Source organism: Lepidochelys kempii, chromosome 6, assembly GCF_965140285.1.
Source record: "Lepidochelys kempii isolate rLepKem1 chromosome 6, rLepKem1.hap1, whole genome shotgun sequence".
Lineage (NCBI taxonomy): Eukaryota > Metazoa > Chordata > Testudines > Cheloniidae > Lepidochelys > Lepidochelys kempii.
The window spans coordinates 63714310-63735752 of NC_136385.1; the positions used below are offsets into that span (position 1 = coordinate 63714310).

General features: G+C 41.2%; 1 protein-coding gene across 21 annotated transcripts in view; it reads left to right on the plus strand.

Annotated features, from left to right (window-relative positions):
• GPHN (gephyrin) overlaps positions 1-21443 on the plus strand; it is a 590148-nt gene that overhangs the window by 489049 nt on the left and 79656 nt on the right. For all 21 annotated transcript variants that reach the window (XM_073348373.2, XM_073348352.2, XM_073348355.2 and 18 more), the window contains 2 exons: positions 339-476; positions 15552-15644. In XM_073348373.2, coding sequence (XP_073204474.1) covers positions 339-476; positions 15552-15644 — 231 coding nt within the window. The remainder of the gene's footprint in view (positions 1-338; positions 477-15551; positions 15645-21443) is intronic.

Consider the following 21443-nt stretch of genomic DNA (forward strand, 5'->3'; position numbering starts at 1 on the left):
TATTCTGGTGGGTTTTTTAGTCTCCTTTCTCTGAAGCATTAGAGATGGCCACAGCTGGATATTGGATGCTGGATAGTGTATTGGTGGCTGTGATATACAGGAGGTCCAACTAGATGATCTGGTGGTCCCTGCTGGCCTTAACTCTGTGACTTTAAGGATACAGCTTTCACTTCCTAGCCATAAATGCTGTGAACTTGAAGCTATTCCTCTATGTCGTTTGTAAAACACTATGTTATTCTTCTGAATGAAAGTTGTTGAATATATGTAAGTCATCCTGTCAGCATTCCAAGGCAGTGCCATGGAATATTTTCTAAACTGGATGCTCTCCCTCTCTGCAGGTCACAGTGCCGTCGACATTACCAAGGTGGCCAGAAGACATCGCATGTCACCATTCCCATTGACATCTATGGACAAAGCCTTCATCACAGTTCTGGAGATGACCCCAGTGCTCGGAACAGAAATCATCAATTACCGAGGTACTTTACATTTAGTTGGACTCTTTTTTCTTTTAAATTAGGGCTAGAGAATATTACTTCCCATTTGCTTAAATTGATTAAAATAAAGGGACTTCTAGTAATTTTTGGGAGGTGCTTGGGACAGGGACAACACTCTATCCTCCTCCAGTGGAATTAGTTTTAGAAAGTGAAGTGCGAAGATCAGGCCTCTCTTTACCAAATCGGAAGGGTGTGCATTGGGCTCAGTGCTTCTTCCTGAAGGAACTATGATGTTCCTATGACTGGAATCCATTGATAACAAAGAGTCCTAGTTTCAGAACACCTGTTTAAAATGGTTGAATTCTGTTTCTGTCCATGAAAGAAAAGAATAATATATCCCATCTGCGAAGGATAATAGGAACATTTCTGTTGCAGTTTTGAACTAGAATTGATGTCAGGACCTAAACATTTAATTCACAGAGATGGGTTCAACTACTGAAGAGTGTTCAACATAATTGATGCTGTTCCCTTCATAAGAGCTGGTGTCCACATTTTACCTACTTGAATTCAGGGCTTTATTTTTTTCTCATAGAAATTTTTCTTAAAATGAAATCAGTACTTGTGAAAAGTGACAGATAGTCCTAGACGCAGTATAAAAAAAATTGCTGAGAACAGATTACAGCTTCTAGGTCTTATCTGAACAATTCCAGTGAAGTAAAAAAATAAATCTTCTGTTGGAAAGAGCAACAGGAAAATTTTAAAAATGTCAGTTGTCTAAGGGAGCAAGGGTGGATTTAACAGGGGGCAACTGGACCCTCTCTCTGTTGAATCCTTTTGGCCTCTGCTCTCACCTTGTGGGACTCATAAAACCTTTTCCAATCTAAAAGCTCAAGGGGTTGCAGAGGTTCAGTCACTGCAATTATTTGTTCTAACCTGCTCTTTTCTACACCCATGTCTCCAGCTCCTCCTCTCAGCCTACCTCTCCAGCTCCTGTTTGGCTCAGAGGCCACTCCAGCACTCTCTTCCTTTTCTCTTAATCAAGCAACTCCACCCTGGTCTCTGCCCTGCCCTGCCCCTAACACTTGACCGCTCTCTACTAGTGCTCCTGTCTCCCTTCACATCTTGGCTGCTGCTCCACTTCCACTTTATTGAAACTCATGATGATCCCAGTTGTTGGGAAACCACACACACACATCCCAGATCATTTGCCAACTGGGCCTTTATCTTAAATTCATATCTCCAAATTGGCTGGCCAGAGTGTTCATTCACTGGGATTCTGCCGGGCAGAGAGAGGCTTCAACCTAGGAATACATTAAGGTATGGGATATCAGAGAATCATAGAATATCAGGGTTGGAAGGGACCTCAGGAGGTCATATAGTCCAACCCCCTGCTCAAAGCAGGACCAATCCCCAACTAAATCAACCACTCAGAACTGTCCTTGATACCTGAAATTCACATGTTAGGGCAAAAGCAGCCTTTTGACAGAGGATATATCAAGGCCATAGAGCTTAAGCTAACTGATATATCCAGAAGCCTGTAAGGGACCAAAGTTGTACCACTAAAATAAATGTTAAAACTCCCTTTGACTGTAATGGGAGCAAGATTGGACCAGAAGGACAGACTCCTTAGAATCGAACCTATATGCTGGCCTGGAGCCTTTTGAAGGCACCTGCCTCAAAGCGGTTATTTGACCCTGTTTCCAAAGTGTGGCCTTACATCTTTGTCCAACAGAGAAGATTTAATGCCAGAAGACATTATGGTTCAGCATATTGGTTCAGACCTGAAGTCTGTTCATCAGCACAAAGCAGTCCTTTGACAGAAGAAACATCAAGGCAATGGAACTTGAAGTAAGTGGCATCAGAGCAGAGCTGCAACACAGACCCAAAGTTCGGTTTGCAGGAATTGATACTGTAATATCTCTGTGCTCACAACATTTATACTGTTCTGTGTGAGACAGGTACTGTTGGCCCAGTACCATTCTTCAATGCTTGTGTTTGGAAACAGCAAGCTGTTATATGCTGAACAATAGACTGGTATCAAGTTTGGCTGCTTAAAACGTGGTAACCAAGACACTGAACTGCTGCTAAATTTCCTTGGTTTAGAACCACTTCATAAAGCAGAACCCTCAATCCTCAGACACTTCAAAACAGCAGTCATGACTCAGACCCTGTTTGTCTCGTGCACGCACAGTCATCCTATGGAACAAAGCCATCTGTGCTTGCCTGCACAAAAGCAATTAGCTTTCACAGAATCATAGAACTGGAAGGGACCTCGAGAGGTCATCAAGTCCAGTCCCCTGTACTTGTGGCAGGACTAAGTATTATGTAGACCATTCCTGACAGGTGTTTGTCTCACCCACTCTTAAAAATCTCTAATGATGGAGGTTCCACAACCTCCCTAGGCAATTTATTCCAGGCATAACCACCCGACAGCTAGGAATTTTTTCCTAATCTCCAACCTAAACCTCCTTGGCTGCCATTTAAGCCCATTGCTTCTTGTCCTATCCTCAGAGGTTAAAAAAAAACAATTTTTCTTCCTCCTCCTTGTAACAACTTTTTACATACTTGAAAACTGTTGTCATGTCCCCTATCAGTCTTCTCTTTTCTAGACAAACCCAATTTTTTCAATCTTCCCTCATAGGTCATTTTGTCTAGACCTTTAATCATTTTTGTCACTCTTCTCTGGACTCTCTCCAATTTGTCCACATTCTTCCTGAAATGTGGCCTCCAGAACTGGACAATACTCCAGTTGAAGCCTAATCAGTGCAGAGTAGATCAGAAGAATTACTTCTTGTGTCTTGCTCACAACACTCCAGAAGGATGTTTACTTTTTTTGCAACAGCTTTACACTGTTGACTCATATTTAGCTTGTGGTCCACCATGACCCCCAGATCCCTTTCAGCAGTACTCCTTCCTACGTGGTCATTTCCCCTTTGATACATGCCACCTCAAATAGCAGTTGCAAGTCGAGTCAATGTTTTGTTCCCATATGGGAACAATTGCACTTACCCAAATAAGGCTATTGGTCTTTGGAAGAATTTGAACCAAGGAGTGTCAACCATGGATTACCCTTTGGTGTTTCATGGTCAAATCAATGCCCCATAGCTTAGGGCAGCAGTTCCCTGGATATGGGGCATGATCACTTTGAGGTTTTAAAGGACTAGCCAGAGCCATGGAACAGTGACAGGGTAGATTTCCCCTAAGCTGCCCTTGTTATAAGGTGGGGATGGAGGCGAGTTTGGTTGGTTTTATTTTCTAGAAGGGCCGATCAGCTTAGAAATGTTTGAGAAATTCTGGCTTAGGGGATGTCATCTTATTACTCCTTAATATAAGGTAAACAGCTTCAGTGGATTGACATGCTTCAAGTATGTGGTCTGTACACAGAGCTACCCCTTGTAGCACAATAGCAGTGAACCAATAAGTTAGGTTTGAATGAAGTATTAACCAGTGCACGTTGTTCATGGAGAGATCACAGAAAACATTTCCAACCTAGACTTGTAGGTGTTGAGCCAAGAAATTTAAGCACACATTGAAAGATGTAGTTTGTCCAAAACTGTGACTTGATCAGTGAAGGACAGTCTCATACTGAGTTATATCAACACAGATCTTCAATTGGTCTCAAATACATGGCATTCATTAAAAGCCTCTCATTGTTACCAAAAGTCCAAGGCACCAGGCTTCTGCCAGGGTGAGTACATAGTCCTGGATTCTTGTCCACCAAACAAATCAGGAACGGAGTCATAGATTAGTGAAGCCTTTCATCCTTAAGCTCTGACTGTGCATAGCTGATTTCTTGGTGTTGCACACCTTTGTATTGCAAAGTGTCATCCTGGCCTACTCTGAGATAGCAATACCTAGACTTCATTATCATGTTTTGCTCAACTGCCTTTTAAAACAGGTACTAGCTGATCATAATTCATAGATAAACTTTCCCACATTTTCATGTGATAGTAAATCATTCATCTTTTATATTGTTGGAGCATTAACTGAATAAATCTAAAGACTTTTCAGTGATCACAACTGTCTTGTTTTGAGAAACTACATAGTCTCCTTTCTTACAGTATTACAATTAGGATTGTCAAGCAATTAAAAAAATTAATTGCGATTAATTGCATGATTAATCGCACTGTTAAACAATAATAGAATATGATTTATTCAAATACTTTTGGATGCTTTCTACCTTTTCAAATATATTGATTTCAGTTACAACACAGAATACAAAGTGTACAGTACTCACTTTATATTTAATTTTGATTACAATTATTTGCACTGAAAACCCCCCAAAAGAAATAGTATTTTTCAATTCACCTAATACAAGTACTGTAGTGAAATCTCTTTATCATGAAAGTTGAACTTACAAATGTAGAATTATGTTAAAAAAAGTTTGCATTCAAAAATAAAACAATGTAAAATTTTAGAGCCTGCAACTCCACTCAGTCCTACTTCTTGTTTACAATGTCACCTGAAAGTGAGAACAGGCATTCTCATGGCACTATTGTAACTGGCATTGCAAGCTATTTACATGCCAGATGCACTAAAGATTCATATGTCCCTTCATGCTTCAAACATCATTCCAGGGGACATGCACCCATGCTGATGACGGGTTCTGCTTGATAACAATCCAAACCAGTGCGGACCGATGCATGTTCATTATCATCATCTGACTCAGATGCCACCAGCAGAAGGTTGATTTTCTTTTTTGGTGGTTTGGGTTCTGTAATTCTGCATTGGAGTGTTGCTCTTTTAAGACTTCTGAAAGCATGCTCCACACCTCATCCCTCTCAGATTTTGGAAGGCACTTCAGATTCTTAAACCTTGTGTCAAGTGCTGTAGCTATCTTTAGAAATCTCACATTTATATCTTCTTTGCATTTTGTCAAAATCTGCAGTGAAAGTGTTCTTAAAATAAACAACATGTGCTGAGTCATCATCTGAGACTGCTATAACATGAAATATATGGCAGAATACAGGTAAAACAGAGCAGGGGACATACAATTCTCCCCCCAAGGAGTTCAGTCACAAATTTAATTAATGCATTATTAACAAGCGTAATCAGCATGGAAGCATGTCCTATAGAATGGTGGCCAAAGCATGAAGGGGCATACAAATGTTTAGCATATCAGGCACATAAATACCTTACAATGCTGGCTACAAAAGTGCCATGCAAATGTCTGTTCACACTTTCTGGTGACATTGTAAACAAGAAGAGGGAAGCATTATCTCCTGTGAATGTAAACAAACTTGTCTTAGCGATTGGCTGAACAAGAAGTAGGACTGAGTGGACTTGTAGGCTCTGAGGCTTTATGTTGTTTTGTTTTTGAGTGCAGTTATGTAACAAAAAAATCTACATTTGTATGTTACACTTTCACGACAAAGATTGCATTACAGTACTTGTCTGAGATGAATTGAAAAATATTATTTCTTTTGTTTATCATATTTACAGTGCAAATATTTGTAATAAAAATATACACTTTGATTTCAAATACAACACAGAATACAATATATATGAAAATGTAGAAAAATATCCAAAATATTTAATAAATTTTAATTGGTATTCTGTTTAACAGTGTGATTAAAACTGTGATTAATCATGATTAATTTTTTAATCACGATTAATTTTTTTTAGTTAATCGTGTGAGTTAACTGTGATGAATCGTCAGCCCTAATTATAATGGTTGTCTACGTACAATAAAGTAGATCAGCTGTGTGTAAAAACTATCCTTTTTCCTTCAAAAGTACCAGCCTGGTAAAGTATTGGAATTCATTGCTTTTTTGTTGGCACATTCACCTACTAGGTAGTGACTGCTGTTGAAAATCTTCATGGACTTTCTCACTAGATGGAAACTTTCTATCCTGTTTAATTATCTATACATCAGTGAGCTTATTCCGCTTGTTACATGATTGTATACCCACATATGAGTTCTCATTCCTATCATCTATTGATATTTGAACTGAACAGGACTCAGTTGTCTATCTTTCTCTAACCATGAAGACTTCAGATGTGCTGCTTTTTCACTGCTAAAGGCTCCCAAGTTCCTACTGACACCTTAGAGAATACCTCAACTGTTTCTGAGTGCAGATTAGGGCTTCAGACCCTTTCCTCCAAGGTTGTAGGCCTGTGCAGTGTGGTTTGAGGTCCTCTCATCAGCCTCACTCCTTTCTGCTTCACCTTCCTGATTTTTCTGTTAAAAAATGACTAGTGTGGTAAATAATGTATTTCTCAGGTTTATGTTATGGAGCTGCTGCTCACACTACTTCTTTACTGCTGTAGAATGGAAAGTCTGCTATCTTCCTTGAACTTTGGGAACATACATTCATTATAACATCCCAGGAACACATTTTGGCGCCCATAAGCTCTTTTGAGCTATTGCCTTGTAACCAACTGGACCACTGTCAGGAGCAGCCCTAGCCATTTTGCTGACCAAGGCAGAAGGAAAAAAGGCCAGCCAATTAGCAAAGCTGACAATGAGACTGGAGCAAAAAAACCCCAAACCTACAGCGGCCTGCCCTGCTTGGCTGTCCCTAGAACTGGCCATGAATGCTTTATGGCATAGTAGAATAATGGTGGCCTGCTTGAAAACGTTAGAAAGAATCTAACAAATCATTTTAGAGTACAGCCTTTTCAAGATTTTAATTACCTTTCAGTTTTCACATTTGATGTACATTGCCCAGGATTCATGTTAATACTGGTCCTTGATTTCCTTTATCTGGTTGCTTCTTGATCACTATTTTCTTATCATATACAGTATATCATTTGAGGATTCTCATTATTGTACTAGAGTTCTTCGGTACATAATGGGAGTTGATGTTAGTGTCACTGGCAATATTATTTCCCCAAGATATGCAACAAGATCTTAGACTTTGATCTCTTGGTGTGACCTTTATGTCGCAAGTGTTTAATGATTTCCATAACAAGATTACAAAATCAAACATACATATAATTTTCCTGTACATTTGCTAGAATTAGATTAATTTATAAGAATGCTTTCTGTTTACATTAATTAATATTTAAATCTTCATTTATTTAGGCTGATATACCTGTTCTTCAGGAAGGGAGTTCAACTGTAGTCCTAGAGCTTTGAATTCTGACCTGTTCCGCAGTAAGGGAGTGTCTCTTTTAAAATGTAATACTACTGAGCTCTTGGAATTCACCTTGCATGTCAGACAAGTGGAATTTTTAAAGTTCAAGAACTATAGTTGATTTTATAAATAAAGTGCATACACTCGTACAAACATCAAAGCAAAAGAGGAGAAAACAAATCTAATTGATTTGCATTCCTAAATATATCTCAGAATACACAGTAATGGTGCTAAGTGTGTTGCTACATACAGACATTTGGCATCAGTCGGGCTCTTGCCCTTATTCTGAAGACCAGCTTGAAATCCACATATCTCTCCATTGTGTTCCCTAATTGTGTTCCCCTTTTCAAGCATTTCAACCCTAACTTTATTCTTGACTAAATTGTTTCCCTTTGCTCAGTAATGATCATTGTACACAGATTTCAGCTATGAAGCGTTCATCCAAGATAGAGACCAAAAAAAGAACATGGCTTAGAAAGAAACTGGACATCTATAAACTGAATTTATGGAATATCATGATGTCTGAGTTGAAGCTGAAGTAAAACTGTTCATGCGATGTATTACTGAGTGGTTCCAGCTTGAGCTGACTCAGCCATGTATAGTGCAAAGCCCTAAAAAGCTGAAATGAGGATAGTTTGAAACCAAAACATTGGCTCCCCTATGATAAGGCGATACTCATGTACTGCATCCCAGAATCCTGAGCTGCCACGTTAGGATTAATTCTGGAAAGGCCTGACTAGTCCATGACTGCAGCCCTTTGCATTGTGGACTACTGAGTCTTCATGACCAAATTTCAGGAAGAAATGGGAGAAACCCTCCAATCTGGTCAATTCTCTTCTCCAAGAGAAATGCAGAAAGCTTCAAAAAGATAATCCACAATTGGGTAGACACAGTTCAGCATCAAGCTCAGGTCCTTTTATGTGCAGATTCAGTGACAAGGACTGCTGCCTTAGGGTTGCATTGCCACAGGTCAGCCTGGTTGCAGGCATCCAGATGCAACCAAGAGGTCTAGTTAGAGATCAAGAATCTGTTTTACAGTAGAGAGCACTCGTTTGGGGAGCAAGTAAATGTGTTTTTACAGAAAGGAAAGGGGGGAAAAGTCCATGCTATATTCTCTCAGACCTCACACCGTGGGCCTCTCCTTCAAGGGAGGGAAGGATAAAGCTCTACTTCAAAAGATGGCTTTCAGATTGATGAGTGATTTTAAGATTACTCAGTACCTTCCTGCACAAGTCACTTGGCCTCAACAACATCAAAACCAAAATTATCCTAAGCCCTCTTTCACCAACCAGAAAACAAAGAGATCTTTAGCAATGTTCCCTCTAATTTTTTACATCCATGTGTGGAATAAATTTTATATGCACCAATATGGAGGTGATGTGTCGCGGGGGTGGGGCTGAGGGGTTCGGAGTGTGGGAGGGGGCTCAGAACTGGGGCAGAGGGTTGGATTGTGGGGGGGTGAGGGCTCTGGGGTGGGGCCAGGAATGAGGGGTTTGGGCTGCATGAGGGAGCTTAGGGTGCAGGGGGTGAGGGCTCCAGCTGGGGGTGAGGACTCTGGGGTGGAGCCGGGGATGAGGGGTTCAGGGTGCAGGAGGGGGCTCAGGGCTGGGGCAGAGGGTTAGGATGCGGGGGGATGAGGGCTCCAGCTGGGGGTGCGGGCTACGGGGTGGGGCCAGGGATGAGGGGTTTGGGGTACAGGTTGCCATGGGGCTGCGGCAGGGAGAGAGGACTCTCCCCAGCCGTCTCTCGCCACAGCAGCCCGGGGCCGGGGGAGAGCACCTCTCCCTGCCAGGGCAGCTCTGGGGCCATGGGGGAGAGGCACCTTTCCCTGGCTGCTGCTGCTCCAGGGCTGGGGCCGGGGGAGAGGCACCTTGATAGCCTGCTGAGTGGCTGCGCAGCTTAGAGGGAATGTAGATCCTTAGCATATAGGATAGCCTGTCGCTACCAATATTTTGCATGGTTCTTCATGGCAGAGGCCAATTGGCAGCCTTTTACCCCAATGGCCTCTGATACCTTGGATACGTAGTTCCTGAGCATTGTTCAATGGGGATATAAGATCAGGTTTTCAGGAAGCCAGGTAGCAAAGGTCCTGTCAATGCTAAGGAGAAACAAAGGTTTGATGATCATAATATCCTCAGACTCACTCAGATAGATTTGGTTCACAACTCAGTAGTGGATGGCCAAAGCCAGTCCACCCAAGTTGAGAGGATGGCTTCAACCTCAGAACCAGGGCCCTTTGCTCCATCCAATACAGGAGCCCTGTAACTTCTGTCTGAGCCGATGTCTTGTGTTCTTTTATCTTGAAATCCCAGACAGACCTAAAATGGAAAAGGGTTGCAAATTGGTTCAGTCAAGCCCAGAGTGACCCCTTCACTTGATCCCCTCCAAAACTCCTTGACTATTTTCTTCAACCACCTAAATTTACATAAAGACTACATTTTTCAGCTATTCTAGCCTATCACAAACTAAGTGAAGGTGAACCACTCTGTATGCAGTCCCTTGTCAGTTAGGTCCATGTAGTGATTTCAAAAAACAATAATATTAAAATACCCCTTGTGGTGTGGGATATAGATTTCATTCTGACAAAGCTGAAAAAAATCTCATTTTGAACCACTTTGTTCCTGGGATCTGAAATTTCATACATGGAAGTTTATTTTCCTTTTGTCAATTACTTTAACTCAATATGTGAGAGCTATATACCAAGCTTTATGAAAATAAGGCAGTGCTGTTGATTCAACCAAGTTCTCTCCCCAGGACAACATTGTGGTTCCATAAAAATAAGACAAACTTTTATCTCATGTCCACATCACACAGTGGACCCTTGTCAGCAAAAAGTTCTTAGGGGTTTCTCTGAAGTGGAGTAGACTGAAACCCTTTGAAAATCCATCTAACTCTTTGTTTCTGTTGGAACTAGATCTCTGAGCTATACTATTACCAAGAGGATTGTGTCTAAATGGATATTCAAGTGGATTTCTTTTTGTGATGATCTGGCTGACCAGTAGCTAGAAAGCCATGTTAAGGCTCAGTCAGTGGGAAAAAAAGCTATCTCTGCTGCTTATTCCAGAGATGTGTCCATAGCAGACATCTGTAAAACAGAGACCTGGGCCTTTTCTCTCCACACTAAGCATTATTGACAGGAAAATCCATTTCAGACTCTTCATTATCCAGAAGTTGTTGTCAAGGTAAAGAAAGCCAAACATTCTCACCTCAATGAAGTCTTATTTCAGATTGTCCCTTTATTTTAAGTTGGCCTATTTTCGTGTGAAAAAAAATTTCCCCCAACATCTCTGCTTCCTTTTGCAAGCATGAGCATTTTGGTCTGCTTGGACATTTAGGAGGTATCTTAGTCCAATTTTCTCCATATATATTTTTTAAAAAACCCTTTTTCTTCTCACTGTTGGCAATGGCCTTGCTGTTGATGCTCATTGCAGCTTTAACTGTTTTTGCTTTGGGGACTTCCCTCAAACTTTTTATTCCACGAGTTGGAATCCTGACAGACAGTTTGCTTAGAGATGGGGAAATTGACTGTAATTCTGCTTCTTTGAAGAAGATCATTGCTATAGTGTTCACTAACCCAGCCACCTACCTTCACGGTTTGAGAATTATATACTTTTAGTGTTTCTCTGTTCACACCTAATTTATTTATTACTCAGACATATTTTCTAATGTTTTAATCATTGTTAATTAGCTTATTTTAGCTTTGCCTTCTGCATAACTGCAGAAAAACACTGAACTGTTGAGGAGGGAAACTGTTTATAACCATCGGAATGGATAGTGCATGCTGTCCATTAGGGGGCCTGGCTCACAACTTTATCCCACTAACACTGCCCTGGGGCATCAAAATTCTTAACACATGTGCAAGTTTTACTTGCACTAAGAAAATAAGACACAAAACTAAGACTCCTATTACAGTGATATTTTCAGAGAAACAAAATTTACAGGCCTTTTCTGTTAACACCAAAAAGCTGTTATCATAAGGAAGGGGAGTCTGAAGACGCAGAAGACATTTCAGAACTTTTGTTTTTAAAAATCAAAATTAGTCATAAACAATGGGGTGAAAAAGATTTTTAGACTTCCAAGATGAAAGTGCAAAAAAAAAAAAGTAAAAAATTGTATTTGAGAGTGTCCTTATTTTTTTGAATTAAATACCCAAACCTTCACCAAACATTGACTGTTTCTCTTTCCTTAATGAAATGCTTTCTAGCTGCTGGCTGTCCATTTGTTCACCCCAAATAGCACATGGCAGGATGCCAGGAACATACTGTCCACCATCTCTCTCTAACTGGTGTGATTTTTGCATGCAGGCAAGAAATAAAATGAAGATAGCTTACCTGCTAAAATTAGAAGCATTACATTTGCATTGGATTTGTGCGTGTATGAAGAGAGGGGGCATTCACTATTTCTCTGAAAGCTGATTTCTCAGCTATAATTAAAATGTTGTGTGTTGTATTCTCCCCTGCACTGCAATTACTCAAGCTTGTGAGTAAGCTTTCTAATAAAAAGAAGTTACTTCCACATAAGATAATGTGGAGACTATTAATGGGTATCAACAGTGCCTTTCTAGCTGCTATAGTGAAGAATATATCAGCATTTACATGCTAATTCCTACTATAAAAGCAGAAGTTCTAAAATGCACCATAAATATTCACTCCAGGCTGAAAATTGATGTGTTGGGTATCAGTATGGGAGCAAATACATAAATTATATATATTTACAATACAACTCCATTTAACTGAAGTCCAGTTCACCAGTATTCACACACATCAAGGTTTAGTTAACTTGTAATTTTGAAAAGCTTGGCCTGCTGCTGTGCAAAACTAACTTCACATGCACTTTCCCATTTCCCCTTCAAATATCTCACACACAGTCTCTCTCTTTCTCTTTCTCCTCTTAACCAAAAATCACATGCATACTCCTGTCTTCCTTAAAAAGAAATACACATACATACACACAGTCTTGTCCGTGGCTCTCACTTGGTTCCGCCACTAAATTCACACATCTACAACTACCCACATTGCCAAAGTTTTTCCCAACAAAATCACACACATGCTAAGAGTCCCCCTCACGTACAGGACAGCACCCTCTGCAATTTGACACACACACAAACACACACGGCCTCCATTCTTAGATGAGTCTTCCCCTCCCCAACTCAGACTACTAGCACCCAATCCCCCACCCTCTTGGTAACTCCTCACCCCATACTCCCCCCACTCTCACATACGTTGAACTTCCTTCCTGTCTCTCCCTCTCCCACTCTTTTTTCAGAGTTACCTGACTATGGAGTAGCTCTAAGCAGCCTCCCCAATTGTCCACATTGCCTCCAGCAGCAGAAGAATAAGCTTTTCAGAAGCCAGAGCTTCTTTCTCCTCTGCTGCTTTTGCAAAAGCAGACACAGAACATGAGCCAGGGTTGGGGGCTAACTAGTTTAAGCTGGGGGACACGTCAGGCTGAATTAAGGCTATTCAGGGTCTTAAGCATATCCCACATGGGGGACTTCCTGTACTCTGGCCCCATCCCACATTATGGCTGTGCCTCCCTCCCCATTTAAGGTGGTAGAAACTGGGGCTTCTGTTCCCCTGGCTGCTAAGAAGTATGGCAGTGTCTGTGGTTCCCGTCATCCTTGTTTCCAAAGCACCAAATGGAGAGCGCTTGGGTCCTCCTCACTCCTTCCTCCTTCTGGGTCACCTCCTCTCAAAGGATCCCCTACTCAAGAGAGGTGGCAGGGTCTTCTGCCCTCTTCACATGGCTAACTGGAGCAGAGGTATTCCCTGCCCTGAAGAGTTTACAATCTAAGTATAAGACTAGATACAACAGAAGGGAGATCACAAAGAAAGGATGAAACAATACCATCACCTCTACTGCCAACATGGGGAGGGAAAAATATGAAAACAACCCTAATCCATCTTTAAAAATTAGTTTACTCTAAACTGGAATCACAAACGCTAAAATGCACTAATCATAACTGTATGATTATTCCATGGTCTCACTAGGGCCAGAGTTAAAATTGTTTTGAGTGCCTTAATTATGCATTTCCGTACCTTAACGTGTTTGGATTTCTTTTAAGTGTAAGCCTAACTCTGAGTTTCCTGAGTTTGTAATGTTTGATTTTTGTATAATCAGAACATTCCTGTAATTATTTTCTACTCCTAAATTACTGATGCATACTCTTTAAACTCTGTTTTAATGTAATTGTTATCTTTATATATATTTTCCGAATTTGGAAGTACATATCAGTAACCTTACCTAATATATTCAAAAACAACAATAGGTTAGTTATGTTTGCAAAGAAGAAAAGATGTGAAGAAAAGATGATGTGCTGCCGAACACATCCATTAAAAAAATATTAAAAATTATGTCAAGATCACAAGCTAAGTTTACATAAACAACCCAGACACCAATCTTCTCTATCTCTCTCTCTCTCTCTCTCTCTCTCACACACACACACACACAACTAGCACCTAAGCAATTTTAACTGTGTCCTTGTAACAAAATTCAATTAGCAATTCAAGAGTACCTGAAAAATCTGTCTGTCCCTCCATTCAGCTAAAGTTTCTTATAATGCCCATGAACATCCAAACAACGGACATCCAAACAACCATATTTTCTTACTGAGCAAAACAATTCCATCTACCTCTAATAAGACAAATATTATCATAGGCCATGTCTAACTTTGGTTGAGTCAACTTCCCAGCATGCAATTGTCTCCATCCCATAATGTCATCTATATCCAGCTACAGGCAACTACTCTATTCCCAACCTCTATTATCACTGGCAATGTTGAAATACCTGTAGTGATCCTGGGGGACCTAGGCTACTCCTGGCTCCTCTGGCTCATGAAACTGTACACTAGCCACTTCAGCAGCACTACGGAAAAATTCAACTACTGGCTCAGCAGGTGCAGAATGACAGTTGAATTCACTTTTGGTAGATTGAAGGGACACTAGTGTTATTTACTCACAAAATTGGATATCAGTGGAAAAAATATACCCGATGGTTACAGCTGCCTGCTGTGTCCTGCAAAATATCTGTGAAGCAAAGGGGGGAAAGTTTCCACAGAGGTGGAACAGCTGTCTTCCGAGTTTGAACAGCCAGACACAAGGACTCTTAGAAGAGCTGAGTGCACAGCTATATGGCTCAGGGAGGCTTTGAAAGATCACTTTAACAGTGAGCCACAGTAATGCATTGTGGTGTACTGCATTGTACCTGGTCCTGCTGATTTGGGGTCTGCTAGGAATTGTGTGGTGTTTGCTGTACATCTGTGAATAACATTATCGATGCGCCTATCAATATTGTGTGCTTGCTTTACATTTATGATTATTACATTGCATCAGGATCCCACTAGGGGCAGTCAGGGCCAAGGGGCGAAGCAGCTAGGTATGCTCACCAAGCTGGACAATCAGCAAAAGGCATTTCAAAAATGTATGGGGCTTTAAAGGGGTAGGGGGTCTTCTGGTCTCCATGAGCCCCAGGCAGAGTAGTGAGTGTTGGGCATTGTGGAGCAGTGGATGGGGGACTCATGGAGTTGACATAAGTAACATAGTATCTACATTCATGCTGCAGTGATCTCAGTACATCAGTGTGGCTCACTGGGAAGGTTGGGAAGGTTGGTGTTACTGCGGTAATGGGGCACTTACATCAGTGGGAGACAAATTTAAGTGTAGACATATGCACAACTAGGTTGATGCAAGGCAGCTTATGTCAACCTAACTTTGTGGTGTAGAACAGGCCATAGCCTGTATCTCAGCTGACTGCTCTGGTTCTGGATACTGTACATCCAAATCCAATGCCAACAAGCTTGTCCTAACCAGAAATGCAGGTTCACTGAACCACATCTTTCATCCCTCCTTCCAGGCTGCATCTCTCCATTTATTTCCCTATTGGTTTGGAGAGAAATCAAAAGCTTGACAGACCTGATTACGAGATGTGTCACATACCCATGAATTTCATCCATCGGAGCACACTGCTGTCACCGTCTATTCCCTTTGAATACATTCACTGACATGGAACATGGTCTTTTTTTTTCTTTCTTCCCTTTTAGATGGAATGGGCCGAGTTCTTGCTCAAGATGTTTATGCAAAAGACAACCTACCCCCCTTCCCAGCATCAGTAAAAGATGGATACGCTGTCAGAGGTAAATGCTTTAACTCTAGGCATTCAGTGCATCTTTTGCAGCATTACCCCAGATTGTTAGTACACCTGCTTGTTCCATCACAGTCCGAAGCACTTCTTTCTTGGATATAACTATTGTTATACACAGGGCTTTGCAGCGGAGCCCAGAGCTGGAGCGCAGAGCAGCTCCAGAGCAGTGAATCTGCAGGTTTTTGCCTGGAGCTGGAGCAGAGCCGGAGCACTGCTCCAAAGCCCTGGTTATACATTTTATTTGTAGATATCTAGATCATTACTGAAATCACGGCTGTGTAAAATTCAGCCACTTCAAAGGAAGACTGCAGTGATTAGTTCTAATTCTTTAAATGAGAGGCGCAGGGTGAGGGGGAGTGAAAATGCATATTTACAGAGCCATGTTTAGTAAAACCTTTCAGTGTTTTACTCTCTATATCTGTGCTTGGGTCTGGTAAACCTTTCAATGAAAGTTGCCATTTTGCTGCCACTTCCCAGCAGGAAGTCTGGCCTCATGATATAGTTGAGACCCAGGAAATGCAGTTCTTGTATGAGACAGACATGAGAATTTCAAAGGTTTCCTTTTTTTATATATATATAATTTTTATTATTAAGAGTATGAGCTTTCGTGAGCTACAGCTCACTTCATCGATGAAGTGAGCTGTAGCTCACGAAAGCTCATGCTCAGATAAATTGGTTAGTCTCTAAGGTGCCACAAGTACTCCTTTTCTTTTTGCGAATACAGACTAACACGGCTGTTACTCTGAAACCTGTCATTATTAAGAGTTTTTCCTATGCATCAAATATTTTATCAGACTGTTACAATTCCATTTTACTGTATGTTTATTAATTATTCTTTATTATTACAGTTGATAATTTTCAAAATTGTGTATGGGAATGCACGCTTCTGAGTAATTAGATGTAGCGATTAAAATATTTTTTTTATTACACTGAAAGTTTTCCTAGGAACTTTTCCTGTAAAGACTCCTTAGGGAGTATAACCTAGAGAACAGAGCACTGATCTGGGACTTAGAAGATCTGACTGTGCCATTGGCCTACTGAGTGGCCTTGGGCAAGTCACTTCACCTCTGTGCCTCTGTTTTCCCATCTGTAAAATGGGGATATGAAATCTTAGTGCCTGCTAAAACATTTGAACAGGAACTGATATATTTAAAAATGGTCTGTGATAAACTCAAGTCTGCTAATCTGAAAGTGAACCCAAAGAAATTTTGAATTGTTTCAAAAAGAGAAAACTGAGGCTGCACAGAACTGGCCAACTTCCCAGACACTCACAGATGTGCAGAGTTTTGTAGGGCTCTGCTCCTATTACAGAAGGTTTCTTTGTGAATTTGCCAATATGCAAAACAATTGCATAGGCTTGGTGAGAAAGGGAAACCATTTCAGAGGTCAGCAGAGTGTGATGTAGCATATTTGGAATTGAAAAAGGCTCTTGAGACTGCTTTTGTCTTAGCCTACCCATTATTTTAAAACCCCTTTTATGTTGGAGGGTATTACAACAAATATCTAAGTTCTCCTGAAAGAAATTATTTCATCACCCTAAAGGACCCCCGAGCAGTGATTAAATCTATAGTACATTTTCATCACTCTTTATATGGGAGGAAATTTGTGGTCAGGACAGACCATGCGTCCCTGCAATGGCTGTTTAGATTCAGGAATCCTGAGGGGCTAGTTCCCAGGTGCAGACCTATGATTTCATAGTTGCATGAAGGCCTGGGCACAAGTATGGTAATGCTGATGCTTTCTGGGAGGCTAATTTCCAACATTGTGACTGCGCTCTTTATGATCCAAGACAAACTATAGGGCAGACTTCAGTAAAGGGCAAAAATCCACTGAGTTGATTGAGACAGTTCCCCAAATGTCCCCTGGGCAGGGGTTCCATGGAACAGTCTCATTAGGACCCGCAGGCCTGTCCCAGGCAGCACAGTCGTCTTTATGTATTGAATGGCAGCCATCTATCTCAGAAGGCAATGGTATAGGTGCCAAAGCAGTTCAGTTATTGTATCCTACTGCAGAATTGCAAGTGGCTAAAAAGTCCAATTCTCAAGCAACAGTCCTTGTTGAGTGGGCTTACAGCAGCACATTATCCCTTGCTGACTTAGTGCGGCGTTAGTATACTCCAACACATACCCTCCCCCTCAGATCTTAGGGGACTGGATGTAGATTCCAACTCCCACGTCCCTTCCCAAGAGAAGAAGTTGGCATTCAGGTGTCCCTTCCCTGCTCATTGCTGAACCTGGAGGCATATGACTGAAGGGACAGATATCAACTCATCTATCAGCTTTTTGGGTCTTTCGTCTCATTCAGCCATCTTAGGGAACATGATCCATAACCAGGATGACTGGGTTCCCGAGGAGGTAATAATGAAATGCATCCACTCCCCATTTTACAGTCAGGCCCTTTTTTTCAATAACAGAATAGGCCAATTCCCAGGGAAATAGTTTGCAATTAATATAGAGCACTGGATGTTCCTTCCACTGGACAGAAGCACACAGAGAAGGCAGCAGGAAAGCCCCAGATGCAGCCAGAGAAACACTTGTAGTGTGACCCTGAAAAAAAATTTAAAGAGGGAGCTTTTTGATAGAGTGCTGGCACACAAGAGGCTTTGATTTGTGAACAAAAACTATCTCTTGCTGCTTGGTTCCTATTTTGTCCAAGAAAACAGTACTATTGTGTACATTATTTGTAAATAAACAGGATTGCATCAAGATAATACCTGACTTCTTCAGTTTTTCCTCCTAACAGATACAAACCTGCAAGACGCAGAATGTTGGTGAACTGTTCAGGTTAAAAGCCATACAGATATTAGTATTATTATTAATATTTGTAAAATGTTTTTCACATTCCATTTCAGAAAAAGATGGCGATATTTGAGAATGGGAGTGATATGTTTGCACTGTTTTATATGTAAAAGAAGGTGGGCAATAGCATTCTGTGCATGCTCAACTCTGGAGAGTTGAAAATTTAGGAGGCTATAGTGAAGAGAGTTGCAGGAGTGGAGACAAGAGGAGATAAAGGAATGGATGAAGATTTCATCAGAGGTAGATTCCAGGCAGTGAAACTTAAAGGCATTGTTGCAGAGGTGATAAAATGGTAGGTTGATTTGCAGATCTCAGCCCTGAGATGAGAGTTCGAGGTAAAGGAACAGGATAGAGTTTCCCATGAGACATTAGCAGCTATTTAAACTGGAGGTGCAATTCATTGAGCTTTTTCTTGTTCCCAGATAAAAAGAGTTAAATTTTGGCATTTAGGCATAGCCCTGTAGTTGGTATGGTGAAAAGCTGCAGGGGGTCATCAATAGGCATCCTGCCTCAGGGAGGCACAATGTCTTTGGTTAGCTCTGCGGTAACATGGAGCAGAGAACTAGTTCATTAAACATGGCAACTAATTCCCTCCTGCACAGATGGCTAGTTAACAGAACCATGGCTCTTGCTATTCTCCAGCACTCTCTGACCCCTTTCCAGTAAGTTTCTTCCAGAGAGAGGGAGAGCAATTCAGTAGCTGCTCTTGCAGTCCCAAAACATGGGGAATGCAATTCTGGACAGCATTTACATGGGTGATAAAGCTCTTTAAAAGTTAAATCTGCTTTCAATGTGCAGTACACGTTGATCAAACTGACACCCTCGCTCTGCCTGTGTGGCTGCTAGCTACTAGTACCAATCTAACCCATATGATGAGCACATATGGGCCTCACTAATGTGTCCTCACTATTGTAAGACTGTTTAAAAATAGGCTTATGTATGAGACCAAGTTGTCACATTCCATATGTTGTAGTTTAACTTTTTTTTTAATTATTTCAGAAAATGAAAACTATTTCCAAAAAATAAAATAAAATCTAATATTGAAAGTTTAAGGAAACATGTACAGTTATATAATATTCTGTAAAACATGAGAACACCTGTTCAGAGCTGAATATCTTAGCCCCAGGACCACTTGCCATCAGGTACTGTTCTTAGGCATAAAGGTGGGGAAAGTTTTGGCTCAACTTTGTGAGTTACTTTCACCCTTTGCTATTTGAGAGTTTGGAGGTTAAGGGACCTAGTTGGACTTTTTTTTCAAGTGAAATTAATCTTTCCTTCAAAGATTAGTAAATTGGGTAGGCTTCCATCTGCAGATTTGTAGACTGGTTTCAGAATGTGAACTCAATAAAACATTACAAATGTAGCCAACCATACAGAGTAGCCATTCTTCCTGAAAGCAATTCTTCTCAGAGTGGTAAGGGAATCTAGATGTCTCTTTCTAGAGGACTGTTTGGGGTATTGAAATGAAACAAAGATTACTGTATAAGGTCATCATTGATTGGTCTTCACTACCAGGAATATTTTGAAACTGAACAGATTTAAAACGGATAAAAGGACATATTTTCAATGCAATGTATAATTAAACTATGCAGCTCACTTCCACAGGAAACTCTGGAAGTAAACAGCTCAAAAAGTTTTCCCTAAAGATTAGATATTTATACAGATAAGAATCGTGTCTAACTATACTAGCTAACATGAACAATTACAAAGATTATAAATTTTTATGCTCCAGAGCGTGAACTACCCATTGGGGTCCAGTGAAATTTCCTTTTATGGTATATAGTACTGTAGAATTTGATGCATTATGGTTTCTTTGCATTTTTTCTGAAATATCAAGCATTGACTGCTTGTCAAAGATGGATTTCCAGACTACTGTATATAGACAGTCTGTTTCAATGTGGCAATCTCTATGTGCCTATGAACCCTGTGTTGTTGAGGAGATAATGAAGAAATGCACTTCAGCAGCACAGTGTGTTTCACATCAACCAAGGCTACTCACTCAGTTTGAATAAAAGTTAAATCCACTTTTGAAGTGCATGGCATCTTGATTCAAGCTAACTTGAAATCATTTACTAGCATATTGGCAGCAAAGTAATGAAATGCACCTCATGGTTCTCAGTTCATCAATAAACCCTTGTGCAGAGCCAGATTTACACCTTATGAGCCCCGCACTCCCCATGTGGCCCTGCCTGGAGCCCCCTCCTGCGTTCCCATGTGGCCCTGTCTCTCTCTCTCTCTCTCTCTCTCACACACACACACACACACACACACACAGCCCTGTGTGGCCCACTCTGTTTCCTAACCTGGCTTGAAGAGGGCTGCTGTGACTTTTTACTTGAGGAAAAAATGCACCCACCACCCACCTGCTAGCTGTTTGTTGCCACCCGCCAGACCAGTCAGCCTCAGCCAGCTCAGGCAGTTCTGGTGCCACAGTGGCCTCTGGTGGGCAAAAGGCAGAACTGCCGAACATTTTCTTCAAGGGAAAAAAAATTCTGCCTCCCTTGGACAAGAATTCTGCGCATGCTGCAAATGTCACCTAAGGGGAGGGGGCATGATGTGAGCCAAGTGGTGTGTGGGGCATCTCAGCAGGGAGCAGGACAAATCAGGAAGCTCCCTCCCCCTCAAGAACTCCTGAGCAGTGTGGCCAGCAGCAGCAGGGCAGCAAAATAGCCCAACTTGCAGCAGCTAAAAAACCCTGCCAACTGACAGCTAAAAATAGCCCAATTGGGCTAGAAAATCACATATTTGGCAACTAGTACCAGTGCCTCTAGACATGCCTGCTGTGCTTAATTGGAAATCCGGCCCTACCCTAGTGCACTTTTGAGCTCATCCATTACTTGACTCCTGAATAGCAATTGGTGGCACATGGAAAACTCTGAAACATAATTTATTTAGAAACAGATCTACTTATATCATATATTGTCGGCCTTTCTTTCCCCATCTCATGTTTCCCTGCTAGCAACATTGGCATGAAAACAAGATTTTTATTTCTT